Below are 27,735 nucleotides of genomic sequence, written 5' to 3'. Positions count from 1 at the left end.
GTTCACTAGAAATTCCTGCTACTTGTGAGCTTGGAACCCGGTTAAAACGCAAGATCTATGTCCAAATAGTCATAGGAAAAAAGTCAAAATTTCAAAAAATGGACATAAAACATTAACACTGTCTGGTTTCCCAGCGACGAATATGCTGTTATTAGCCATTTGTGGCTAGTCTACACTAAAATGTTGTAGCCTAAAATATATGATGAATTAGATCAAATTATATTTCACAGCATCGGATGTGCTCGTTATCAAAAGATGTTGTTTGGTTTCACAGTATATCCCTATTAACGGTAATATATAGGAAACTAGAAATGTCGGGGAATCCATGGTTGGATGATGACCCAAAGCCAAGGAGCAGATGGGAGGAAGACGATGATGAAGAGTTTGATCCAGACAAGGATCCCTCGAATTATTTTAGACAGGTCGTCAAGAGGAAGGAAATAGATATGGTGCAAAGTACCCAGAGGTCGCTTGGCTTACTCTATGAATCCGAACAGATTGGGGCAGAAACAGCGAAAGTAAGTATTCTGTTATATGTTCTGGGTGGTCATATATTAATCTTGTCATGATAATTAGTATGATTATGCGCGTAGCCTAGTAATCATTTTTTAACCAGTTTCTTGAATGTCACGTCACTACGCTATGCCATGGATAGCTTGGCAATCATCCTGTCGTAGCTACTATGCCGTAGATATCTTTGAAGAGTTTCTTGGAGGTACAAAACTTCAATATACAATTGAATAGTATATTCATATTGAAATGAACCCGGCCATTTTTCGGCTGACATTCGTCAGCTCAGGGGTTATCGTCGGCAACTAGTAGAGAATTGGAAAGAACATGTCACCAGCATGAAATTTTGAATAAAAGTGCGTTAAATGTACTATTTTTATATGGTACACGAACTCCTTTTGTTGACACAGCCTTGGCTGGTGTTTATCTTTGACCTCAATAAGTAAGTGTATAAGCTTGTGTAAGCTATGCTGGATACAATACAACAGTAGGCCTAAGTTTTTAACCCGCAGTCATTTGCCTTTGTTCTGGGGTTGCAACAGTGGTGATTTTTTTTGGTAATTAGCTTCCCAAATAGGCCGTGAGTTGGTCTGAGCGAAGATGCTGACCAATTTTCTTTAGTAATCTCGGGCTGCAGTACATTTTCTAACCGGAAATTGGGGCCGCGATCGAAAAATGGTTGGAAGCCACTGCCATATAGTGTGGAAATTTCTACCCTGAAATCGGGTCTTGAAGCATCAGAATTATTGAGTAGCGTAAAACAAGATGACAGTCCCTGGCTTTCTAAGCAGCCGTTACTAAATCTTTGCGATATTCTGCCGGGTTTGTATTTCACGTATATTAACTTTGAAAGTGAATTTGATTAAACTGTACCTAGTCACTGTAAAGAAATATTGATTTACCGTAATTCTATTCTATCTTGGATATTGGAATCTGATCTGAATCGGCTATCAACATCTGTAGTTATATCGTTTCTTCGTAATTTTTAGGAATTGATAGATCAAGGCGAGAAGCTGAGAGCGACGGAGAAAAGGGTAGATAAAATGGAACAAGACTTGAAGGAAAGTGACCGGCACATTCAAAGCATCAAAAGCATGTGGGGCGCCTTTCTCAATAAATTCAAGAAAGAACCGGCCCAGAAACCAGTCCAAGTTTTTGACGACTCGAAACCAGAAACCAACTCCAAGTACGTATCTAAATATGTATTTGAATGAATACTGCCAGGCAATCATGATATCTTTCAATAGTGTGATTAATATTGTTGTCTCATTTCCAGTGTTTTGATGATTCATACATTTGTGGGAGTGGGACAATGATGTCAGTGTTTAATCTATTTGATCTATTGGTCTAACCTTCCATTAAGATGACTGAAACTAGTTGCTGTCCGTAATGTATGACTCATGGTATTCCTTGTAATGGTGTAGTGTCAAGTGTGTGCAATATTTTGGGATTCCCCTCCACAACTTATCTGTAATTTTATTGCTATCTACGAAAATTGACTCCACCATTTCTAAACTATGCCATATGGCGGTTGGCGTGATTCGTGTGCATCAAGGAGTCACATGATTTGTGACATGCATAGCCACAGGCGTCAAGATATGATTTTTCACTTTCTGTATGATGGTTAGCGTTTGAGTTTGATTTACACAATATGTTTTCAGCATTGTTCTAAACATTATCTTGACATAGTATAACTCGTCACATAATTCTACCTATTCAGATATTTGAAATACCACCACAAATCACGCTGAGTTATTTCTCATGCTAAAGAAGGTATATTTAACTAACTCCATTGTTTGGCTCTCGATTACCGTTACTAGCAAAGTAGCAGACAACCAAAGAAAATAAGCAACAAATAAATATTGTTCTTCAATAGGGCTCATTGGCTGGATTATTTTATTATCACTTCTATCATGTTGTTGATAACCAACACGTGCTCCTAATAAGCTAATGGTGTGAAGGATGTGTTGTCAGTTGTATTATATCATATTGATAAATGTATTACAACAATGGACGTTCCAATTAAAGCTATCTTCGTTTTGTACCACGAACCAGCTATTCAATGATATCATTCTTGGTTTTGAGCTTGATAGACACATTAACATTCCTGAATATTCATGTCTTTTTCCAGATTAAGCAACGCACTTACTGCCTCAGAGAACGCGGGATACCCTTCCGGTTCTGACTACGACAGTCATCCGGTTTTGGCAAAGCAACGAGAAAGCAGGCAGCAGTATGGAAAGACCGATAGCAATGCAAAGAATGAACGCATGCAAGAAGTCGACCAAAATTTAGGTACCCCATACTGTTCTTGTTCAGTAATCGGTATCCAGTATCGTTTGAGACGTTTTCACACATGACACTCGGAAATAGCATTGTAATTACAACAGGAAGTAGCTATGTTCAAGCATGCGCCTTTCTGCTGGGGTGCTTATGTAACTACAAATGTTGTCGCAAGTGTGAAGTTATGATCTCAAAACAAGCTATTTACTAACCGCCTAGGTATCCCAGTGACAGAAAGAGTGTGCAAGACGCACTACTGACCTTTGGACGTTAGCAACAGAGTTAAGGTTAATGTTTAGGCCACTAATGAAGTTTAATTATTTACATTGCGTATACAATTTCACCATGAGGAATCCAATATATGGAATTCTACATTAGATCCAATAACACATGCAGACCTATACCATAACGCATTTTGTGTGAAAATTTTATGCTTACCAGTCACATGATGACAAAATTTTATTTCGAGTTCCATGCCTTTGTTTTCATTGGAATGTTTAATTATCAAGCATTAGACGCAATATTATGAATAATAGGGACTCTATTCGTACACATTTATTTGCATAACATGAAATTGGCAAAATATGATAAGTTACCGATTGGTTCCAGTCACACACCACTGAAACAGTGACCTGCGGGTCAAGACGATATAACTAGATCTATTAATTGCTCCCGTTGTTTTAGTCGTGATGTTGGCCCTGCGCCTATTTTGTGTGGAAGACGAGAGGTTCTAACCACGGACGCTGGTTCATTATTATTTAATCAACATTCTGGTTCCTACGGAGGCCGGGGACGTTTTGCGTCACAAGTTGTGCAACAACTTGCATCAAACTGTCAACCTTTTATGGAATTTCGCTGGATAATGAAATAACTTTTTATTACTTAAAATTGCTTCACTGCTCGGATGAGGCCCGCATGTTTGGCACACCCCTGGTCTAAATAGTCGAAAATCACAACCACTTAAGTCGGCATAACCTGTGACTTGAGTACTCCAATAATAGAAGTATGCCTACTTTTTTACTGTCTACGTAACTCAACTACATATTTGAACACTGGGCGACACGAATTTGTCACTTCAGACTTGATGCTGGGCGGACTCACGAGATTGAAAGAGCTCGGGCGCGGACTCGGGGAAGAGATCGACGAGCAAGACAAGGTTATCGTCAGGCTAACGGATAAAGTCGGCCGCGTGGACGATAAGACTCATCAGACCAATAAGAAGTTGATGAAACTGAACAATTCCTAGCCTGCCTTGCACGTCTGCTAGTTTATACGAATTCCACTTGTATTTATGAAATTTTCGACATGGAACATTCAATGTACAGTACATATGCATCCGTTGTCCTTTCATCTTATTTCCCGCCTTTTTTGTCTACTGACGATATGAAAACTTTTTCATCTTGTATAAAAATGATTGGGTCGTGTTGTGTAAATATTAAGAGACTATATCCATTTTTTTATGATACGAGGATTGGCACATTCTCACTCAAGGTGCTGCTTAACTGGAGCATCGATGCAGTTTGTAATTGAATATTTCGATGCTCGTATGTAGGGCTGGACACAATGATTCGAGTAGTCGGATCTGAATCGAGATTAATTTCAAGTCGAGCAGTTAAAGACGATGAAATTATACGCTTATCGCCACTGAAAGTTGATTTATCAACACGGATTATAGTTCGATACTAATATTCATTATCGAGGCCTTGAAATTTTGATAGGCTGTATCACAGCATACAAAACACATCGTCGAAAGCTACGAAGGTTACTGGACGTAGCACATTTCCGAAGTCAAGGTTATCCCACAACATTGGAAATCGGTATGGTCGACGAATTACCAAAGTATCATTTATGAGATGGATAACAGGCATTTATTCTTTGTGGTCGCATAAGCCGTACACATTTGAACTTTGACGTATTACATTCTCGTGTGATGTTCCAAATAGTGATACTCGATTATTTGACTCGAAGCATATTACTTGATTCAGAATCGAATCGCCCAGGTACTCGATTTTGCCCAGCCCGACTTGTATGTTGTTGATCACCCTGTAAGCCGACCTATGATTTATCCTTGTCTCTGTATTGAAATATATGTCTCTGATAAGGGATACTTTCACCCCGCATATCCATAGGATGTAGAATGATCCGTTGGCTACCACACATTTGGAAAAGCTGATACATTGCCTATGTACCCATGTCCTGTGTTTAATCACGCATGACATCAAATAAATGCATGAATGCTGTCTTGGTACTTCATTCAACTCTAGGTTGATACCAGGTCACACTATTCCTGCTAAAACTCGCATGCATCTTGGTACTTCATTCAACTCTAGGTTGATACCAGGTCACACTATTCCTGCTAAAACTCGCATGCATTCAATTCACTAAGCTAGCACATTGCGGCAGCAACAAGATACCTATTTCAGTAAACCATGTTTGAGGATTCAATCAGGTCGTGTTAGTGATGTAACCAGACAGTTCCAGTGTGGTGAAATCCCAGTGATTGCAAAATGCTCATACAGGTAACAACCATCTCAATCAAATGGGTTCAGGAGCACATGCAGTCGAAAAGAATGTGCTCAGAGTAGACCAGTAAGTCTGCACAATGCACATGCACACGCATATGGTGACTATAGTACCAGTAGTCGGGTCATGAGAGTTGACTCATCTCTATAAGTCATCACACTACGTCACTACGAGTCATTTTAGTGACAAGTATAGTTTCAGTGCATTCACCCCACCACGAGTGCTCCGAAACCACAATTGGCGGTAGCCCAACATTCAAGTCCTGGTGCTGCACAAAGCTACAAATATTCATTACGGCAACATTTCCATGAATTACCGTAGTGATCGACTCAAGGCATTGTCACAGAGCCCAATTAAATAGTCATGGTCAAAAACGATAAAATTATAATTTCGATGAGCTGCAACTGGCCTTAACTATATTTACCTTGCGACCCTCCTAATAAATATGATGTAGCAATTGGTGGTACCCTAATACTCGACTTGGAATCACATTACTTCAATGTCCGATTTTGTCCAGGCCTACTAACGAGTAGTGAATACTGCTGAATTAGAAAGAAGGTGCGGCACAAAACCATGTCTCTCTTGAACTGTAATCCAGAAGCTACCCACAACATCCCGAGAGTAACACACTTCAAATATCTCATGACTGGTCGTTGCTTGCAGCGTCAAATAACTTAGCGATAACAACAGAATTATGACCATCTTTGATGCGCCACCACCGACCCAAACGGTGCTCCTGGCCTACGCCGATGAACAATTTATCCCCGGTTGGCGAAAACTGGAGACTGTTAACAAAGCCTACGATAGGTATTTCAAACAGACATTGAACCGATAAAAATTTGGCACCGCACTTCCACACTTTAACGACCCCGTTTGACGATCCAGTAGCGATCAAGTCTGAATTTACCAATGCCGTTACCGATGTAATCCAAGGATTTGTTGAATCTACACCGGGGTGAGCATTTTTAACTGTAGCTATGGGTTTCTTCTTCATAACACTCCAAATACAAACAGACCCATCATCAGATCCCGACACAAAGTACTCTTCGTTAATCAACTTAATGCAGTCTATCGACCCGTGATGGCCGTTGAAGACAAGCTGGGATTCTTCAACGATTTTCCATATCCGTAAAGTACCGTCTCTACCGCCAGCAGTAGCACACCGCTCCCTCGTGAGGCTGTCGCAAGCTTGTACCTGGTCCTGATGGCCGTATAAAGTCTCCACATATCCCATCGAATTCAGATCCCAGACTTTCACGCATTTGTCGTAAGAACTTGAGAATAACTGGTGGGAGTTCATGCGAAACGCAAGCCCAGTTACGATGTCTCGGTGCCCTTGAAAGCGGTGGATGTGTTCGCAAGATTCTACTTTCCACACATGAATCAACTTATCCGCACCGCCAGAAACAAGAAATTTGCTATCCGTTGAAATAGCGAGGGCTAGAATATGACCGGTGTGATGCTTTCCCGAATCTCGACTGTGCCCGCCGACAATTTTATTCAATTTCTTTCCTTGCTCTACGCCATACTTGATGATACAGCAGTCTTTCGACGCTGTGAATAAAGTTTTACCATCACTAGTGAGGACCAAGCACGTTATCGGCAGCTTGTGACCTCGCAGTACACAGAGATCGTCAGACGTAGGTTGAACACATCTATCTGCTATTTGCTTTCTGAGTCGCCCAGCGTTTTCCAAAATATCTTCCTGGAGTTTGTCTCCAACTGCGTCACCTTCTTCGTCCCCTTGGAGTTCTTTAAGCTCATCCAGATACTGCTTCGTTAAACGTAGCTTTTTCTCTTGCGCCGTCTCCTCAAAATCAGAGTCTTCCTCGACGGATTTGTCGTTGATAAATTCCTCATCAGAATCGCTGGCTATGTCATCGTCGTAGACACGATTGCCTTTTTTTCTGTGGTTTAACTGAGTTTTCTTTGGTAGCGATCTTTTAACAGCTCGTTTCACTGACATGGTGTCAAATTATTCAGGTGAAAAGCTATTTTCCTTATGCTGGAAAACAAGTCTGCAGAAAAAGAATAAAATATTGCGATTTACGTGATATATATATACTGTATGGTTTCACAACCTGGGTGTTTCATGGTCAGGACTCAAAGAGCTTCATGAACAAGATATGTTCACATGTCAATAGATATATCGGCGGATGATTGGCGGAATTTTGTTGGTTATGCTCATATTTCAATCCCAATAAACAGGATAACTGACAGCCAGGATATCATTAATCATTGAATTTTTCCGCAGTATACCGTGCCGGTATATAAGTCAGAACTTGATTACTGTCGGTTACCAATTAAAAAATTTATCCTTGATTTGGGCCTTGCCTTTTTTACATTGAATATTTATACGTGGCTCTATTGCAGTTTGCAAGGTGAAGTCGTGAGCAGAATTTCACGAGTTAACCGATTGTGAGTGTTTAGTATCCTTTGGAAGACATACGACATTGTTGTTTGCTATAGCCTAGCTATTATACTAATATCTTGTAGAAAATTATGAAAATTCTTTATAAATTTGTCAATCAGCATTTCTTTGCCTAGTTTGTGTTCCTGTAGTCAGTGCCATTGTGTTATCTCGTCCATTCTTTAGGTTACCTACTGTGAATGATCCCATCCCACTCAGTTTTTCATCTGTTTTTGATACATTGCGAACATGTTATATATTTTGCTTTACGAACGCGTCTCATATTTCAGGCTGTAGCTGACTTGATGATCTACCGATCCCTTCGGCTTCGCTACAGCCTGGTTCTGAATGATATATAATAAGCTTTGTTATGTTCATTGAACCGAATAGATTGTCCCTCTCTCTATAGGCCTATACAGTCAAGTGGCACTTAGGGTTGGGAAAGGGGGTATTAGGAGGGTCAAGGTTAGGGTACGATCATGAACTCTCTATTACGACACCAAGCAGACAAGTATATATACGTTCTAACGTTCCTAACTTCTGAATCATATCAAAACTTTATGTTTCATTTCGTTAATTCATGGACAAGCAACCAACTTCTTGCATTTTGAAATTCAGATATAAACTAATATATTTAGCGGACCAGCAGGAAACTTGCCACGGACCGGCGGTTGGGAACCTCTGTTCTAGGCTATATATATTGCAAATGCAAGACTACCCAAAGACCCATCAAGTTGTATACACGGTACCGTACTGGCGTACTTCAGTTTCGCCAATTCCTCTTTTCATTTTGTTGCAAACTTGTGGCTTGTAGAAAGTTATTATAATACAAAGCTCAACCAGCCACCGTAATTCCCGGATCAAGTAAAGCATCGTCACGACGCATCTGCTACGAAAGCTACAGCGAAGTCTCCATCGTGATACGAATCCGTCATACAACACATGTGTGCTTACAATATGTGATTTTTTACTTTGCCCGGCTGCGCCTCACATCCGGATTCAGTTTTTCCGGGTATTGAATGAGAAAAAACTTATATTATCTATTTTAGGAGCAGAATTTATTGGATTATCCAATTTTACATGCGAATCAATGCTTCTCGACATACTCTCGCTTTAAACTGAAACTAACAAGTCCGAAATATCCGGAAGGATTGATGAAATCCGGTGATTCTCATTGAGCCTTCAATGATTGACAGGCCACATATCTTTTCGAAGATTGTGCATTGTGCAGATGACGCTTGATCGCCAACTACCGACAAGGTTTATGAGCGACTACTGCCATGGCTGACTGATCTTCGAATCAGAGTAGGTAACGTGGCATACGATATGATGAGAGAACGCGGCATCTGTCTGATTGCAGCAGCCACTAGACTCGCTATTCTTTCGACCAACTTCGTATGAATTCAGTTCTGTGGTGGAGACGGTACAGGATGCAGGTCGGCGTTGGTAGTTGTTTGCTGATTGTTGTGGGATTGTTCTTCTTCCTCTCAGATGAATCAGAGGCGAAAAAAGGTCCACTTGTCACTGATGAGGTTAGTACAACGGGATTAATGTGGATGTCTTTGCGCGCTTTATCCAGACCTGTATAGTTTTTCGTTATATTGTCTGCAATTGCTCGAGCGGCTTTGTATATTTCAGGTGAAATTTAAGATCACAATCGGGGGTAAGGATGCTGGTGAAATTACAATCGGTCTTTTCGGAAAAACGGTTCCAAAAACTGTGAAGAACTTCGCAGAATTGTCCACGAGAGAGGTTGGTCCATGGTTTTCGAAGTATACAAATGTGATATTAATGACCTTTGGGCTAGCTAATGGTACCTCGGACGAATACATTACATTTGTGACTTCGAACCAGAAGGGCTGAAACTTGCTTGAAAGCAATTTTTATTATGTCTGCTAGTCAGCCTATAGAAGACAAAAAAAGAGAGTATTTAATTATCCACTTTCAGGTGGGAAATATACTCCACTAATTCCACTGGAGCTTGATAATCTTAAATCCTCTACCCATCAATCCCGTCTGTGTAGAACCAATAAAATCACACTCTTGATTTATAGAATATACAAACCACGCAGCTACAATAGAGAAAATCGAATATCTCTTCTCAGAATTTCTTTACAAAATGAGTGGAGACTGCTCTATGTACCCCCTTAATTTTCCTGTACCGAAACGAATGTTTGACTTGAACTGCAAAGGTCATGTTTTTTAGCGAAATATGGTAGTTGTTGCTTCTACCGCTTACTCTGATGAATGCCATTCCCTCTTTGACAGTGAATTTTGAGAACCTTCCCTCACCAAACCAATTGTAAAACACTCATGTAAATATCTTATTTACGCAAATTCTCAGGAGGGCGAAGGCTACAAAGGATCCAAGTTCCACAGAGTAATAAAAGACTTCATGATCCAAGGTGGCGATTTCACGCGAGGCGATGGTACTGGAGGTAATCCTTCAATTCCGAAAATGGTGAGCAACGTATTCTCCAGCCCTCCTCTCTTTATAGGTAGAAGCATTTACGGCGAAAAATTTCCGGATGAAAATTTCAAACTGAAGCATTACGGGGCTGGTTGGTTGAGCATGGCCAATGCAGGTATTTCCGATACATCTTGAATTTGTACTCGTATGGTCAATATATGTTATATTCTGAATCAATTTTATAAGTGAATTCGTCATCACAAATTCTATGGTGTCAACTGCGTTTAAACCTATTTGTAGTGTCCTCGGCAATTTAGGGTCGAATGTAATTTTCAATTGTCAACACGGCGACTCTATACAATCATGTCGCCAAGCAGTATAATTTCTGTCATGTAATGATATCTTTGATTCGTGCATCGACAGGGAAAGACACCAATGGCTCGCAGTTCTTTTTGACAACAGTGAAAACTCCGTGGTTGGATGGCAAGCACGTCGTATTCGGAAAGATTGTGGGAGGAATGGTGAGACGTCTCGTGCTTGTACTGCCGCTTTCCCAAGCACAATGATGACGATCTTCTGTCTTACCAACTAATGGTGACAACCAGCTCACGCTGAGTGCTTTGGTTATGTCTTAGTAGCCTTTTCCTAGCTTATTAAATAGCGCTCTACTCCCAAGAGCAGTATTTGCTATGGCCGTGACCATGTTCACGTCAGTTTTTATCATACAGGGTCGAGTAACTAATACTACCATTGTTAAAATTAGTCGGTATTGACACTCAAATTGAAGTAGTAGTAATAATGAGAATTTCTTCTCGATTACAAGTACAAGTAGGTGTTTCTATGACATGCCAAAACAACTTGCAGTAGAAGTAGAGAACAAAGGTATCAAAAGTACTGCAGTAGTTTCAGGAAATAGATTTGATCGGGGTTTTGCATGCATTTAATGGTTAATCGGACGTGGCAACTTCCAGCATTAAGATATGCACCTTGGCGGCTTTCACAAAATGACCAACATCATAAGCGGGTGCGATATTCGGAAATGTAGTCAATTGTCTTGTGACGCAGGGCTCGTACATGTGATGTGTGAAAATAAGGTCAATTAGAAGTGGAAGTGGTTTGTAAACACAACTTGTGCAAGCAGGCAAAAACGACAGGATTATTCTGTAAAGTATGAGTACTTGTTCACTGCCTATGTCCCTTTGCTCCAACATTGTGTAAGGTGTTGATCATAACTTTTCTTACATTCAGGATGTTGTCAGAACGGTTGAGAAAGTCGGCACAGACGGCAGAGACAGGCCTTCCGAAGATTGCGTGATCGCCGATGCGTCTCATGTCAAACTTGAGAAGCCGTACGCCGTTTCGAAAGAACCAGTGAAGGAGTAGTGTTCACGGGTGGTTGCAGCACGAAGCGCCCTGGCTTTGGTACGGCCATTGAAAAGCTGGTCCGTGATCAAATTAGTGAAGCAAATATATTTTATAGAGCGAACTTCTCTCTGGTGTTGAATAGTGGCAATGTTTTTGTACTGCAGTATGATCTGAAGCAAATACAAGACATTTGATTTGAGATTTGTGGTTTTGAACTGGTGTGTCCGGGTGACAGGTGGACGGTGGTTGAGGAGATGACAAATTCGAAACTGATATTATTGCCAGAATTGTAACCTATAGCTTCAAGAAATAGTTATTAATGCTGCAGTAAAAAGCGCCCGTGCACTGCGCAAATTTTGTATGCTCGTGTTGTGTCTAGTATGACTAAGGAACATTAGGTATTTCTTCATGTTTTTGCTGAGTAAAGAGCATGGACTACTTTCGGAACAGACACATCGACATAAGCGTGTCTCAAATCAAGCCTACTGCTGCTGCAAAATTTTGATATGTTAACCCGAAGACGAGGATTTAAAATAAAAACTAGACAGAAGTACAGATGAAGAGTAGAGTAACTCACTAACCATTCATTGCTATAAGCGGCTAAACACGAAGTGCTACAGATATGCTTGTGGTGAACTGACAATGACATGGTTAGTAGAGTTGTTAATTTGACTACATTCTTGACGCTTTATGGGGTACAATCAGGGTTGTAATGACTTGAGTCATGACTCGACTCGCGATTTTCTGATGACTCGAGTCATTTTCTCAAAATATGCATGACTCGAACAAAGTCATATGACTCGAGACTCGGACGACCAAGACCGACATTTCATTTTAATTTCAAAGAATTGTAAAGTAACTACCCTATTGGGATTTCGTCTATTGGTACTGGTACTGGAAAATGAGACCAGAAACTGCCAAGAGTGAGATAATTAGAATATTTTAAATGCAAAACATTCGATATCACCAGAGTTATATAAAGTGGGTTTAACAAGACTTTGAATGGAAACTGAGCAGTCAACAGGATGACTTGGACTCGAGTCATAATACCATGACTCGGACTCGACCCTCTGCTCGATGACTTGGACTCGGACTTGACTCGGTAGTGAATTGAAAATGACTCGAGTCAAAACTATAAAAGTGAGATTGACTTGTGACTCAGAGCCTTGTGACTTGTTTACAACCCTGGGTACAATTCTGTACACCCATTCGGTCTTCAGCATATCCACCTGGTAGGGATATCTCATTGACACCATAGTTGCTAGTGGTTGTTCTCATTTGCATTTGAATGTCCTCGAATCAACCATTATAAAGCTGCAAATGCTGGTCCTCTGTCGCCAGAAGGAACATCTCTACACGCTCGGAATGAACATTGTACATTGCAAAACATGCCAATGTACAATTTTACATCAATACTGATCACTGACCAAACATAACTTGCTAACTGACTTGTATACAAGGCATCTTACGGTCGAAAAGTACTGTATTGCTGCAATCTATGGATTTGGCAGCCAAGTAAGTGCAATCGTCAAGTTGGTTCGTACATTCAAATCGTTCATTCAGGAACAGTCAATCGGACGCTGTTGATAGGTATCTGTGTGAACGTCTTCGTAATCGGCGGCAAGATTGCGCGTGGACGCACTTGTCCATGACTCACGAAAGCATCCAGAGATTCCGGATGGCCGTGTGCCTGCAGCATCAGGCATCGACGCTCTTGCTGCAGGAAATATAACATCTCCACTCTGAAAAGTAAACGATACCGAATTTTAATTATGCAGTTGATGGGAAGATGATAAGTTACTGTTGCCTTGAGTTTTACCAAACAATTGCAATGGGTTCACGTCGATACCCCACCTGCATTCAGAGGTGTTCACTGGTCGGAAGCGATGTACTTCTATTGGTACTTCTACTTCAAGTACATTTGCCCCCTTAGATTACTTCCTCAAGCGTAAACTACTACTGCTTATACATGGCAGTTTTCAAAACTAGGCCTAGAATACTTACTTTTTTACTTCCTTGCGAATGACTACTTCTGTGACGTTACTTCTACTTGGGTACCAATAAACACTACTTTGACCTCCTCTGCCTGCATTTGAGTGCTTGCACCGTGGTTGTGTACAATATTTTGGACTTTTATCATACTTTATCAAGTTAGCTATCAGGGTTGTAATGACTCGAGTCGAGTCGTGATTTTTCGGTGACACGAGTCATATTTTCAAATGCGTAAAATGACTCGACTCGAGTCAATTTTTGTATTGACTCGACTCGTACTTGAGTCATCGTGCCTGACTCGAGACTAGCACGGCCAAGACAGACATTTCATTGTAACTTCGAAGATTAGTAAAGTCACCACATTATTGGTATTTCGTCCATCAGTCCTGATACTTGGAAGACAAGGGCTAGAAACTGTTAAGACCGGGGAAAATTACTATATTATGAATGTGAGCCATTTTATCACTCGAGCAGAGTGGAAAAAAGTGGATTGAACTGAAAACTGAACAGTGAACATAATGACTTGGACTCGGACTCGAGTCAAAACCCTATGACTCGGACTCGACCCTATACTAGCTGACTTGGACTCGGTGGTGAATTGAAAATGACTCGAGAGATAGACTTGTGACTTGGTTACAACCCTGTTAGTTATTCCAAAGTGGCTCACAATTTTGGGCATACATGCAAACATGAATTTCTTATATCCTACTGTAATACTAAGTGACGGAATATGGTTCCAGATTTTGACTGGTAAAAGCTACTGTCAGCCAGTGTTGGGACCACGTCGGTTCGAGTCTCTGCAAATTTTGACTCGAGTCAAGTCATGTACATTTGCAAAGTGACTTAAAATTCAGATTCAAGCCATCTAACATTTTCAGTTTGTGTCGTTTGATTTTATGCGCAGATGTATATGCATAATTACAAATAGGCTAGGCGTCTTGGTGCCTACTACTCATGTATATTGATGAAAATGCTGCCCACAAGGTATTATACATTCTAAAATAGTATGGAAGACGGAGCATTACCATATAGAAAACAGGCATTGAATCTATTAAATAATGGATTAGTATTGATCAGGCAGCTGTGACATAGAATATTTGATGACTTGATAATTGACTCAGAAATTTGTCTCCAAGCCACAAGTCATTCCGTATTTTTCATTCGCAAATTCGGAGTCAAGTCATTCAGAAACATGACTCGTGTCATTCCAACACTGTTGTCAGCATCCGACTCAATACTGATGGTGTCATGCAATATATTACAGCTGCTGGAGTGTATTCTGAGATTTTGTCTGCAATTCTGAAGCAATTCGCATAACCATACCTGTCCCAATCCATCTTCTCATGGTATGGCCGTCCATTGAAGGTTACAACATCGGAAAATCGTTTTTTGATACTGGCCAATAATTCACGCACAGATGCATCAACTATTTCCAATTTCTTGTACAAAGACGCTCTTGTTTTGGCTTCAGTCAGACGTGCCACGGAAGAGCCTTTTTCCCCTAATGGGTATGGAATTTCTTCTAACATTACAATTATACAGATTATTATTATACAAACAAATGGTGCCCAGTGCTAGATAATAATTGATTTTGTATCAGTGAATAACTAAAGCCCACCTTTCTCGAAAAATCTGTTCGGGTCAGAAGCTTCTTTTTCAAAGATTTCTAAGTTCGCCATGATTTTTTCCCGTTTTAAGATTGCATCTGTAACTTGTTCCCACGACAAAGTGATCTGTAGAAGACATCGAAATCTGACAAATTTTGTTTGTGTACTGTTACAAAGTAGACCAGAGATTACAATGAAAAGATATCATTTTCCGTGGCTTATTACGGCAAAATTATCCAAGCAAATACATTGCACACCAGAAGTGTCTTTGTAAAGGAATTTAATGGAAGAGGATCGAATTGAAGATGGGTTAACAATGCTGTAAATAGGCGATGTGGATGTGTATTTGAGTAGACATACCTCGGGTAATAATTTGATGTATTCATCGGTGCTGTATTTCAAAGCGCTATCCAATTTTTGTGAGTCCGGCATTTTCAATTTTTCCCAAATTATCTCCAGTCTTTCTTGAACCGTTAACTCACGAGGAGATTCTTGCTGAAATGAGAATTTGTAATTAGAAGATTGTTTGGAGTTGGCAAATTACATAATTCGCGCTGGATACAAATGAATCACCTGCTTGCGATGGGTATAATCGGTAGTATTGCTTTTTGGTTTTGATGAAAAAGTAGTTCCTCTTGGACTTGACCGAGATCTGTAATGCAATGATTTTGATTCAGAGGCAATAATTAGGTTTGGTTCCTCCTACATACATTCAAAATCAGTTTGACACATGTTTGATACCATGAATCCTTCAAGAATTTTAAAATCAAAGTAGACAATTGATTAATACTTTCAACAAAAGATAATAATAATTTGCTCATTGTTAATTGAAATCAGGAAAATATAGAACTAGAATATAGTTCTATATATCCCTGATTGAAATAGTATTAGACCTACCCGTGATCAAACATTTACAGACCACAAGTGTTAAATGAGATTCACATTGAATAAACAAGTCAAACTTGCTTTAGTTTAGACATATTACGGTAACTAAAGACGGAACAGCTCACAGTGAGTCACCCTGATAATGTATGACATAAATTCACTCCTATTATGCTACCTGTTGAGCATTTTATTTTCTGCAATGATACGTTCTATCCTCGTACAGTGATCGCTGCTGCTCAAAAAGCTTTTCGTATCGACTGGAACATTAGCTGAGAAAACACTTCTCTCCCGTATATTCTTCCATTTGGCCCTGAGCTTCTCTGAAAATGTCAAGCCTGCTCAAGTCTAAAATATATTGGGATTGCTTGAAAATATCGATAAGGAATACTGTTGCAGTTTCCTAAGCATATCCATCATATTGATGCTTAAATTTTCGTTTCGATAAGAATAATTTTCCCGTGTGGGTAGGGACTAGGGATTGCCACCGTGGATCAGCTTTCCGCATTATAGTCTGGCGAAAGTTATATGCCGGACGGAGGACGCCCTCCTTCTGCCCATTTAAAAGACTTGGGACTGGCACTGGAATGGAGTCAGTGGCTGGATTTCTCGGTGTCACCCGTCGATACAATTACAACCCAGATTGCAGACTGTGAGACCAGTGCTCTAACCACTGGGGTACAGTGGCAGTCTTTCCATTCGACAAGAGTTTTGTAGTTGAATTGACAGAAAACCACCAAGTATCAATGACCAACAACCATTTACAATTTAACAAGCTAGTAGTTAATAATATCCGTCAAAATTAATTTATCATGGTTTGTAAAAGGTGTGTCTTCCAATTCCAATGATCAGTCCTACCGATTATTTATCAGTTGTTGACAAGTCTTCCGATGATATTTCAAGTAGACAGTGGCCTGAGGGAAAAATCGAATACCATTTGATTTTGTTTACGAAGAATTTCATCTGGTCAAACACCCCATGATAACGATACAAAAAGGATAGTCTGAAGGAGTCGAAACCACTAATGAAATCAGATTCTCTCCCTGGCGTACAAGCATAGCAACATATAACGAAGAACATGCTAAAAGAGGCATTTACAACAGGGTTGTTAAAAACGTTTTTTTTCTGCAAATTTTACTGGGCACCTCATGAACTTGTTAGGTTGCATACTAACGGCTGCACATCAGAAGTTAACTATACGCTCTATGAGGATATAGCGCACGCTTAAAACAAAAAATAAATCACATCCAAGTCCGAGCAATCCTAACCTGACAAGCAAGCTGGCTCGGTGTCGACATCCCGACTACTCAAACACGACTCATCGTTTTTTACGTCCTCTCGACCGTGCCTGACAACCTCGCTATTCGCCGAATGATAACCGGAAGTGGAAGCATGCGACTGCTCTCCGCTCTCTGACTTGCACGAAGATTTACTTTGCGCGTAACCCTCCAGGATTGCGTTTTGCAAATTTCTAGACTGTACGATCTTTAGTATGCTGCCACCGTCTTTGCATTGCGGTTGGATGGGTAAAAGAGATGGATTTGCGCGGTTCGGAAAATATTTTAACCGCGCACTGTTAGCGGTCGGTTCTGAATTGAAAGAGTCTTTGACATCGCTTTTACTGTCATCGAATTCCGAGTCGGAGTATATATATGTTGAATCCTTGGTTCCTGTGCCTGTTAAACTGTCTGTGACCACGCTGGCTGCCCTCGGACTGTAGCCAGCAATCGCACTTGGCTCTAATACAGTTTTGTGCGGCGTTACTGCACTGTTCCTGCCTGCTTCGATTTTTCTGAATTTTATCGGTGGTACCAGGGGTGGTACTGCCATCTTGCTCTTGAAATAACTGTCATGTCTGAATACAGTATTGTTCGCAAGAAGTTAGTGATCCATAAATAGTATAATTGGAGTCATGAGCAGGTGTACTGTAGCCTTACGCATTGCATTTTCATTTCAGCTCATTTTAAAGAGCATATAGGCCATAAATACACCAAACTCAATTTTGTGACAAACCGAAGCCAACTATCTTGCTACAGCTCCAAAATCCGATGTAGGAGTTGGGTAGTTACCCGTAGTTCGTCCTAGTCATTCTGGTCTGTGAGACACACATCATAAAACAAACCTGGGCTACACAGGCTGAGCAGCAAAAATGCCAAGATGGAATAAAATCTAGATAATCTTTGCTTATCAATGTATTACATTACTCATTCATGTTCATAGCCTGCACTGTTGTAGCCCACGCAATGACAGCGTTCAATTTAAACAATTGGTTAGACTGTTCACGTTAAAAATGGGGCACGGGATCAGGTTAGTCACATCTTAATAAATTAAAATTTCTACTTTATCAATAGACAGGAGGGAAGATTGTCAATTCCAGATAAAAGAAATCAGTAATGTGAAATAACGGTATTAATTGCACTATGTTCTGATAAGAATCTGTTTTCTTCGTCAATCAAGAACACTGTCGATGTTAGACTGGAAAGCCTTCTTATTAGAAATTCTGCGGCAACGAAAAAATCCCAATCATTCTGCAAACAACCCACAAACCTTGGCGTCGAATTTCTCGGTGTTCGAGATAACGTCCTCGAAGGAGATTGCGACATGCGTTGACTGCGGCTAGTTGATAAAGGTGTCACCATCTCGCTGATTTCATGCTCGTCTTCTGATAAGATGAGACAATTAAAGATGATTTGGCATCGACATATCGTAAGTAGGGATGTTCACAAACCTTCAATGACGGGGTCCTTGCCGAGCCCGCCTAAGATGACAGATTTTACATTCCACAATCCGGGGATGAATTCTTCTTTCTCTTTTTTCAGCTCTGCGAGCTTCCTCTCTCTTTCCCTTAGGATTACAAACACACAAAAGAGTCACAGATGTGGAAATGTTTTGTGTGAATACATTTGATTTGTCACTAACTGCATTGCAGATGTTACACTACTATATCTAGTTCCACCAATTAAAGAAGGTTAAAGTACTTATTGGCGCAGCCTAGGCACATGTGCGAGTATTGATTTTACAGGGCTAGAAAGCTCTACTCTAAGTAAAAATAAAATAGACCGAAAAGCACTCCAGTAACTAGCTAGTAATTTTGGATGAATGGTCTCACATTTATATCTGTACATTGAATAACAATAAAATCGCATGATGCAAAATGGCCAAAAATAGACACTCTTTCTACCAGAAATAGGTAATAGAAACAGTGATGATTTATGATAGAAAGCAGGTAAACCATCCAAAACCTACATGCTACAAGGAAATTGAAAAATTTAATTTTTCCATTTAAATACATATGAAGATAGTAAGCACTGGATGATATGATACGACAAACGTAGTTTGAAAGTATTATCCCAGTTTTCGACACTTGATTAAAGCAATAAAATAATAGTGACTTGAAAATATATCTCAAAAACATACCTTTCAGCTTCTAACTTGTCAGTTCCTACCGATTCCAACTCTGAATCATCGTATTCGCTATCATAAAAGTGAAATATGACGCTTAGAAAGTCGGTATCCTGAAATAATCAAGAAATATCATTGTGCAATGCTATCAATACTCAACATAAACGAGACAAGTAAGTTCAAAAAACGATCTTTATTCTGTGATCAGGCGTGATCACAGATCAAATGAAATCTGATCCTGAATCAAAGTCAAGTACAAATGATAGATTCAATTATACCTGCGTCGACAAATATTTGAAGAAATCATCACTGTTAACGGTGCTTTTCCACCACTGCAGCCAAGACGCATAAGCCCGCGACCCCTTATCAACACCTGGATGTTGTAACTGACTTGGCGTGAATCTGTGGAACGCCGAAATTTCCTCCTGAACATGTGATACTGACGTTGCTTCACTGCTTGGGTAGCCGGCGTAGGGTTGATATGTTGGTTTGGGGATATTCAATTGCTGGAAATACAAAAATAATAACAAAGTTCTGGAAAAATTGAATGTAGAATCAAATCGACGAGTGAAAATAGCTAGTGTTTTACCTGTCCATTCCAAGGCATGTCAAGATAATCTTTTGTTAAGTTTGGATTGATAACTTGCTGTGATCGTGGACGGGCTAATGTGCTAGACGCCAGAATCTTGCTCAGATCCACATTCGACGCAGGAGACACAATCTGAAATGTAACCAACTTCATTATTCTCGAACAAACCCTATTTCGATCAAACCCAGCAAAAACAAGTAAATAACTAGTTATATTTGCGTATGACATGTGGTAGGTCTCTAAATCTTTTGGCAGCATGCAAAACTGTTCACATAGAAATAACTTAAAACATCATCAGCAATGTTCCCTCTAATTTTTCACGAGTCTGCGCGCACTCACCAACTCACTGCGCGGTCCCTTGGACAACAGTGCGTAACGACTAAAATAAAGGTCATCACTTTGATTGGACTGCCGAATTACCCACTTTTGTTGTTAATATTGTGGTGTTGACTAAAAAATAAGGTCATCACTTCCGCTTTCTTGTGCGCAGCTTAGATTTTCTGAGCACAGCTTAGAGCAGTGGTTCCCAACGTGGGCGATTTGGCTGTCCATAGGGGGGGGGGCAAAAATAACGAAGGGGGCGATAGGGGGGCAAAAACGGGCTATAGGGGGCGAAAATAACAAAGGAGGCGATAGGGGGGCGATGGTGCGTTAAAACGGCGATATTGGAGTCAAGTCGGTGAAAAGATCTTCTTTTTTAGTCAACTCAGGAAAATTTGGCTGCAAAAGTGTAATATCGAGGTTGAGCCGCAAAATTGACCTTTTTTTAGTCAACTTGCCGGTGATTACAGTTTGCATGCCCATTTTTTCGGTTCGCAATATTTGGGGGGCGATGAGTCGAAAAAGGTTAGTGATGACCTCGCAGTACATGCTTCACCCTTTTGAGCTTTGTCAGCAGATGCAGAAATGCAAATAACATTTCTACAAACATTCACAGCTCTGAATATCCCCTAATCCCAGCAGAAATAATCCACAATACCAATTATTGATGAGAACCCCAGCGTCTCCCGGAGTTAATAGAAAAGCACAGTGATCAATAAGAAGTGATTGAAAAACTGGCTACATACTATTAACCTACCAGCGGGTCGTTATCATATCTCTGATGAATATTCGGCACGGTCTTCATAATTTCAAAATAAACTTCCTTTAGTTCACCGCCTTGGAAAAGGTTGGCGTCCAATTCCTTCACAGTGGCTGGCGATATATCTCCTACAAAGTCAGGAGTCAGATATTATATTGACTTTTGGCAGACTTCTCAAACGTTATTACCTTTCAAATCATTATACACGGGTTGATATAATTTCAACGACACGGATGACAAATCGACATGGTCATTGATTTTAACGTCAGAAGCGCGGATTGTGATTGGTTTCCTAGTCATTGGGTTACTGACACCCGGCAATTTGCTCTGCACAATTGGCGGTTGAGGATACTGCGCTTGCGGTAACGGCTTCATCCGTTCTTCCAGTTCCGCATCCCGCTTTTTATCTAGTTCTATCTCTTTCTTCTTTAATTCTCGCAATTTGGCATCTTGTCTCTGTCGTCTGAATAAAAATTTATCGTTATTAAAAAACTTTGAGGGTTAGTTGTGACTAAATTAACTAATGTCTTTACAAATATGGGATATGTTCATGAATTCATAATGGACTCATTTCTAGAGCCCAGCCAATATTGGAATTTTGACCTGATACCGGTAATGCCCATATAACATATTTTCGCCGATAGACCAACACCAGAATTGCGTATTTTCAAAGTAGAGCAGGTAAGTAGTAGCATAATTTGAAAACAGATCCCATATAAACTTGATTTGATGTGAGATGGTGGATGCTTCCCAGGCGGTTGTTCATGACTCCTATGCAAGATTAGAATAATTTAAAAAGGCAGCTTGCGGATTTTTGGCAATATGAAATAATCCAAGTTACATCTCAAGCGGAGGTCGTAAAAGCAGTCACCACCGATGATATTCAAGTATTGTAGAATTAAAAGCTTTTACTTGATTCAAAATGATCTGTTCCTAAGCAGGCCAAAATATAGCAATGTCTCAGCCCAGATTCAAGATGGTTTTAATAAGTCTTATCATCTGTCATGCTATGACTAATATAAACGTACCTTGTTATAGCTTGTATCAATGGCGGCAACTCTTCATCTCCCGCATCTGTCTGTAATTCACTCATGTAATCAAGTGTACTTAAATTTTCTTTTGCGACCTCTTTCTCAACTTTGTCGTGAATGATAGGACTTGATTCCAAAACTTTTGTGTCACTTTTAGGCCCTGGAAAATATGCCATTGCAAATCGAATGTGTAATTTGGCAGAGCTGGGACAGTAGTTTGGACAATAAGTGGAATAAATTTCAACTGCTTCCTCTTGGCAACATGCTGTCAGTCTTTAGGCTATTAGGAGTATTTTCATTACCAAAATCATCCAAATAGCATAAGCAGTAAAAATGCGAAGTCAAATGCAAATGGAAAAAGTATAATGGCTCTCGTGAGAGCCCTATTTGATGTACTCTGTTCTTGGCTTACTAAAATAGTACACACCAGTTCGCAATCCTTGTGAAGTATGACATCGTACTTTTTCAACTTCCCTCACTGGCATCGGTGTATTTGGCGGTAAATCAAGACTGCTTTCTTGAGCCATGGACGGACTTCTCATCAATAAATAATCTTCCTCTTCCTATATAGAGAGGAATGATTTGACAAAGCAGCTTATATACGGCTAATACGGTATTAGCCCAAGTAGTTTTGATATTAAGCTACTCTTTGTTAACCAGGAAGCTTTTGTGAAATTGCTCGTTCTGTCTTGTCAAATAGATGCTGGCCTCACATTTGAAATTATCATATTCTCAATAAGTATTATTATATCTCAATAAGTACAAATTCACTTTTTGCCATGGAGAAAAACAGCATTACTAACACTTCTGCTACAGGTATTACGTAGGCGATTTACTCGAGTGAATGTAAAGTTATGAAACAGTTAATATTATTTACCTTTTCGATTTGAAGTATTTCATCCAGTAACAGTGTATGGGGAAGAGACGGCTCAGAGGGGCAACGATGTATCTGAGACCTGAATAAAGACGGTACCTATAGAAATTAGGTGTTGTGGATAACAAAGTCTGCATCGCAAACCTCTCAAAATCGGGTGATGATTTGCCAACATCAGTTTTCATATCTAGCGACTCTGAATCGGTGTTATCGTCATCTTCAATCTCCAAGTCTTTTGGTCGCGATGGTAGGAATGTATAAGACTTGTTCATCAAAGATTCGATCTGTGATATATCAATGGTCCCTACTTATGTTGCAAATAAGATTTTTAATATAATTGGACGTTTGTGTGGGTAAAAGGACATTGTGCTTCACAATACCATTTGATTTCATGAACTTACCTTCGATAAACTTATGGACGGCATCACGGATTGCATTTCCTGAATTTCCGCTCTTAAATTGAATTGGTATTTCAATTTTCTTCGAGGCCGGCTTGATTTAATAAGCTTTCTAAATGAAAGCTGTTCCGGTCTCTGCAATTCAAGGAAGTGTGCACGTAAAATCAAATTAGTTCAACACAAAAGGATATCCTATTGACATGGCCTGTGAAAATATGATACCTGAGCCAATTCGTAAAAGAAACACCAATTAGACAAGCATTATATTTATTATCACACGAATTGCTGATAAATAGGTGATATTCCTAGGCAAGATGTTAAATCAGGTGAGAATCAAGTAAAAAGATAAACTTGTCTCACTGATGGACTGTGATGATGGGTGGCATGCTCATTATCAAATCAATGATAACAGGATATGCATATAATTATTTCAGTTCAGATATGACTGGAAATTGTGGTATATTCTTTATTTACCGATGCAGAGAGGCACAATCAACATTTTAATTTCGCAATTTAATTTCGAGACATACTTGGGGTGGTCCTGGTGTGGATGGAGACCGTGAAGCTTCTTCTCTACTGTATGTTATCTGTTCCTTCATTGGTGGCTTCTTCAGATCAGCAACAATATGCCGCCTCACCGACAAAATATTGAGACTGGAAAAAATAAAACACACAAATGTTACCAGCAGCATGCAATCCTGATGGATCGAAGAATGATTTCAGCAGAGTTGGTGAAAGTAGTCAGCGTTTCTAATCAACTAGAAGAAGTAATGCGGTAACTTTCCACTCGAATAAAAGTAGAAGTAGCTAATTTCTAAGACATGTCAAGTCTACTTGAAGTGGAAATGGAAAATGTAAGGTCTGAAAATTACTGAAGTAAATAGTTACAAAAGGTAGATTTGGTTGAGGAATCATGACTAATTACACCTACAAAATAGGTCCAATCTAAAACATGTTATGCAGTTACCGTTTGTGATACCGGTGTTTAATCACGTGGTTCTTATATCAAATGGACACATAATAGTGATGAAACCTCCACGCCAAAGTACTACGATAATTCAATGAGTGAAAATTCGAAAAAACTGAAGAAGTAGGAAGAATTGTAGAAGTGGAAGTAACCTAAAAATGTAGCCACTAGGGCAGGGGTCACCAACTCAAAACGGCTCGCGGGTAGGCTACTTTTCAAATTTCTTAGAGGCCATGTGCCACAAGAATGCAATATCCAGACAAATGGGCCAGACCGTTTAGCAGGGTTGTAACCGAGCCACAAGGTTCCGAGTCACAAGTCAATCTCACTTTTATAGTTTTGACTCGAGTCACATTCAATTCACCACCGAGTCAAGTTCGAGTCCAAGTCAGTGAATAGAGGGTCGAGTCCGAGTCATAGTGTTGTGACTTGAGTCCGAGTCCAAGTCATTGTGTTCACTGATCGGTTTTGAGCGACTAAATCTCAAACTTTTTCCAATCGCGTACCACTAATTTGTTTTTTACCACACGGCGTACCACTAGCTTGTTTGTCACGACATACCACCTGAATTACTTATTTTACTTGGCTGTATCGGTGTTTATTGGTTATTCCTGTCAGTCCTATACCGCAACACCAATGGATAGCAAGAAAACACCATTTGATGAGATAAATTTAACTGTTTCTTATGCAGAAGCTCGCCAATCTGAGGTATGACATTACTCCCAGCTCTCTTCGCGTACCACCTACAAAGCCGACAAACCGGCAGACAGACAGATTACTTGCTGAATAACTGTCAATTCGCAATGGTTGATTTTATGGGGCAGCCACAAGTCGTTTTCTAAGCGTCTTGATCTTGGCAGTATTGGTGACCCTATCACTAGGTTAAGTTGGCCAAGAGCAAGTAAACAAAATCTACTTGAGTACTTTGGAAAAATAGAAATACCTCGTTACTGACCATCTCTGTGAATGAGCGAATGACTATTGTCAATATGAATGGTTAATATCAAAGGAGAAAACTCATGCACTTACTATTTTCCAGCATCCACAGCTAGCTGGCCGCGTACCCTGCACATATTGGCAGAATTTGTAAAAATTCCTTTATTGTTGAGTGTCTTCACTTTTTCCGAGTAATGTAAGAAAAGATGCTCGCACACAGTTACACAATGTACCTGCGGAGCATCAATTTGAAGTAATGTGCAGAAATTGCATATAACTAAGCACGGTATTACGTTCCGTTGAATGGTTTTAAAATAAATATCGTATATCGTCGGGTTAGGCGTATTAACAGTACTCTAGCTTATATCCATTTTACACATTTTGAGAGAATTAAGTTTTTGTAAACGTTCCATTTTTTTGGCCATGGTTAACTTTGAAACAATGAGACAAATATAACATGACCATGATATGGCCAAAAACAATGGAAGTTTCACAAAAACTTGATTTTATCGGAATTTGAAAAATGGATCTCAAAATTTTTAAAATGGACATAGGCTACTTTGATTCCACAGCGACGATATATCTGTTCCATTCACCATTATGTTGGTTCAATTATGGTTAACCTGACAACATATCAAATGAGTGTAATCTCTTCAATGGCTTCAAATATAAATAATCAGTTTAGTTTACATACAAATTACTGGAGAATCAAGGAGGGTTGGTGTGATCGCATACAAAATAAGGTCAGTCACATGCAAAATAAGGTAGTGGCATGTAGGCTACTGTCCTGATTCTGCATGCAGCGACTCACCTATTTTGCATGTGACTGTCCTTATTGTGCACTGTTCATATTGACACATTTTCAGATTTAGGATCAAGGTTAGGAAATTCCATGTTGATAAGAATAATGAAAATTGGAAATTTGAAATTACTGTAGGAAAAAAAATTAAATTAGAAAAAAGTTGGATTTGAAGTCTGGATTTGAAGCACAGATCACATAAGAACTACTTGTGTTGAAACATCAGTTTGTTGGATAGTTGGATATGGAATTTATAAGTGGATATGAAAAAGTAAAATTTGGATTCAAAGTTACTATCGGAAACATAGTCCGGTTTTAAATTTGATTCCTTAAGCAAAAAGTTTGATTTGAAATATGGCTTTACGCACTGACTAATCCCCACCCGAAATACGTCAAACCCAACCTTAATGACCCTCACTCTACCCTAAACACGCTGACCTTCAATCCTAACATTATAGTGACTGATCTTATTTTGCTAGTCGCGACTGACCTTATTTTACATGCAATCACACTAACCCTGCATGAGAATTCATTATAGGCCTACAGGTGCACACAAAAACTCATAGCTGATTTACCGTAATCCTTCTTTGCAATTCCCTATTTTGATGCCGATTTAGAAATGGATCATCAAGCTGATTTCGCAGAAGCGGCCACACTGTGTTCACCTCACCCATGATTACTGCTCCCTGTAATATTAAACACGAGCTTTGTACTCGTTCATGGAAACTTTTCACGCCTAAGTAACATTCTTTTACCAGACTGCTTTGGTCTTCTACAGAAATGTGGTCCCATTCCGGCCTCGGATGTATTCTTCGGTGTATTAGTTTTGATAATGTTGCATATGTTTTGGGTGCACTTTTGATGCTGTCATTGATTGGTGTGACTGGTCGTTCGGACAAGCGAGGGCTGTTTTGAGATGTTATCGATTCATTATCCTGAGAACAAAAAGATTTTGAATTGCAAGTGGCTTTGAAGCTGGAACGGTATAACATTAGGATACGGTGGCCTACGGTACAAATTATCATAGATGTTTGATGTAATCACCAGGGGACCAAAGGCAGAATTTCACTCACCACGTCCTTATACAGAGCTGAGCTTCCAAAGTCGTGTATATTTTGCTTTTTTGATTTAAATTGACTTTCTTCTGTGTCATGAAAAGAGTATAATCCTCGAAATTTGACAAGATTGGAATCAAGGACGTCAACGTCATCCAGTCTTCTGGATCTGTCCATATATGATGGCCTATTCTAATATCAAAGTCTCCCTAATACCAAAATCCCGATTATATTATTTCACTGCTTCATATATTTTCATACATACATAAGGCACAACAATGCTACCAAAATTTGTGAACGACATAATAGCATTACCGCTGCCGCGCTGCAAAGCATTTACAGTGTTCCTCACTGTTTCCTAGGTGATCGTCGCGCATGACCAGTCCGTCACGGCTTGGATGTCGGATATCGGATTATAGATAACTAAGGTAAACCTTAGGTCGGATGTGGTTCCAAGATGGTCGGATTCCAAAATTTTGGGATCCGAATCTATCCGGATCTGGCTGGCAATTCGAAATTCAGTGTCCGAAAAAATCAGGCTGGTGAATGTCCAATTCGGAATCCGAAGAAATCCTGCCAAAACAATCCTAATATTCATATTTTTCAGTAGAAAAATCCGGC

At 39.8% G+C, this 27,735-nt stretch overlaps 4 protein-coding genes across 8 annotated transcripts in view; 2 read left to right on the top strand and 2 right to left on the bottom strand.

Annotated features, from left to right (window-relative positions):
- Positions 1-244: 244 nt before the first annotated feature.
- On the top strand, positions 245-5,033 carry LOC145447395 (synaptosomal-associated protein 29-like). Its single transcript, XM_080325821.1, has 4 exons — positions 245-518; positions 1,500-1,696; positions 2,642-2,805; positions 3,873-5,033. Exons 1-4 carry the CDS (start codon positions 312-314, stop codon positions 4,037-4,039), a joined length of 735 nt encoding a protein of 244 aa, XP_080181947.1. The 5' UTR covers positions 245-311; the 3' UTR covers positions 4,040-5,033.
- Positions 5,034-5,143: 110 nt separating this feature from the next.
- LOC145447388 (U3 small nucleolar RNA-interacting protein 2-like) overlaps positions 5,144-27,735 on the bottom strand; it is a 186,837-nt gene continuing 164,245 nt past the window's right edge. The window contains exon 2 of the mRNA XM_080325814.1: positions 5,144-7,334. Within this exon, the coding sequence (XP_080181940.1) occupies positions 5,957-7,282 (1,326 nt within the window). The 5' untranslated portion in view covers positions 7,283-7,334 and the 3' untranslated portion in view covers positions 5,144-5,956. The remainder of the gene's footprint in view (positions 7,335-27,735) is intronic.
- LOC145447397 (peptidyl-prolyl cis-trans isomerase B-like) lies at positions 9,043-11,700 on the top strand. Of its 2 annotated transcripts, XM_080325824.1 has the most exons (6): positions 9,043-9,258; positions 9,365-9,478; positions 10,071-10,164; positions 10,225-10,311; positions 10,560-10,657; positions 11,385-11,700. In XM_080325824.1, exons 1-6 carry the CDS (start codon positions 9,124-9,126, stop codon positions 11,517-11,519), a joined length of 663 nt encoding a protein of 220 aa, XP_080181950.1. In that variant the 5' UTR covers positions 9,043-9,123; the 3' UTR covers positions 11,520-11,700. The 2 variants fall into 2 exon arrangements, with proteins under 2 accessions (XP_080181950.1, XP_080181949.1); XM_080325823.1 differs by having other exon boundaries at positions 9,061-9,258; positions 10,071-10,311.
- On the bottom strand, positions 12,967-27,440 carry LOC145447382 (coiled-coil domain-containing protein 87-like). Of its 4 annotated transcripts, none has more exons than XM_080325806.1 (24): positions 27,133-27,440; positions 26,815-26,994; positions 26,635-26,745; positions 25,354-25,493; positions 23,888-24,011; positions 23,361-23,492; positions 23,104-23,243; positions 22,963-23,041; positions 22,513-22,648; positions 22,083-22,245; positions 21,243-21,517; positions 21,052-21,182; positions 19,974-20,105; positions 19,663-19,890; positions 19,400-19,497; positions 18,711-18,826; positions 18,530-18,644; positions 17,251-17,837; positions 16,161-16,305; positions 15,674-15,752; positions 15,461-15,595; positions 15,112-15,226; positions 14,817-14,994; positions 12,967-13,243 (listed from the first exon to the last, which is right to left on the bottom strand). In XM_080325806.1, exons 1-24 carry the CDS (start codon positions 27,289-27,291, stop codon positions 13,057-13,059), a joined length of 3,885 nt encoding a protein of 1,294 aa, XP_080181932.1. In that variant the 5' UTR covers positions 27,292-27,440; the 3' UTR covers positions 12,967-13,056. The 4 variants fall into 4 exon arrangements, with proteins under 4 accessions (XP_080181932.1, XP_080181933.1, XP_080181936.1 ...); XM_080325807.1 differs by having other exon boundaries at positions 18,530-18,641; XM_080325810.1 differs by lacking the exons at positions 16,161-16,305; positions 17,251-17,837 and having other exon boundaries at positions 18,530-18,641; positions 27,133-27,439.

This window comes from Botryllus schlosseri, chromosome 9, assembly GCF_051294905.1.
Source record: "Botryllus schlosseri isolate E-star chromosome 9, Bs_hap1, whole genome shotgun sequence".
In the NCBI taxonomy this organism is placed as follows: Eukaryota; Metazoa; Chordata; class Ascidiacea; order Stolidobranchia; family Styelidae; genus Botryllus; species Botryllus schlosseri.
This window is presented reverse-complemented; position numbering and strand designations above follow the sequence as displayed.

Coding starts and splice junctions, on each gene's coding strand:
- LOC145447395 (XM_080325821.1), top strand. CDS start 312: ATGTCGGGGAATCCATGGTTGGATGATGACCCAAAGCCAAGGAGCAGA. Junction 519..1,499: donor TTGGGGCAGAAACAGCGAAA/GTAAGTATTCTG, acceptor CGTAATTTTTAG/GAATTGATAGATCAAGGCGA. Junction 2,806..3,872: donor AGAAGTCGACCAAAATTTAG/GTACCCCATACT, acceptor TTGTCACTTCAG/ACTTGATGCTGGGCGGACTC.
- LOC145447397 (XM_080325823.1), top strand. CDS start 9,124: ATGAATTCAGTTCTGTGGTGGAGACGGTACAGGATGCAGGTCGGCGTT. Junction 9,259..9,364: donor GTCCACTTGTCACTGATGAG/GTTAGTACAACG, acceptor TGTATATTTCAG/GTGAAATTTAAGATCACAAT. Junction 9,479..10,070: donor CAGAATTGTCCACGAGAGAG/GTTGGTCCATGG, acceptor GCAAATTCTCAG/GAGGGCGAAGGCTACAAAGG.
- LOC145447382 (XM_080325806.1), bottom strand. CDS start 27,291: ATGGACAGATCCAGAAGACTGGATGACGTTGACGTCCTTGATTCCAAT. Junction 19,891..19,973: donor ACATGCCTTGGAATGGACAG/GTAAAACACTAG, acceptor TTGTATTTCCAG/CAATTGAATATCCCCAAACC. Junction 15,596..15,673: donor ATTATACCCATCGCAAGCAG/GTGATTCATTTG, acceptor TTCTCATTTCAG/CAAGAATCTCCTCGTGAGTT.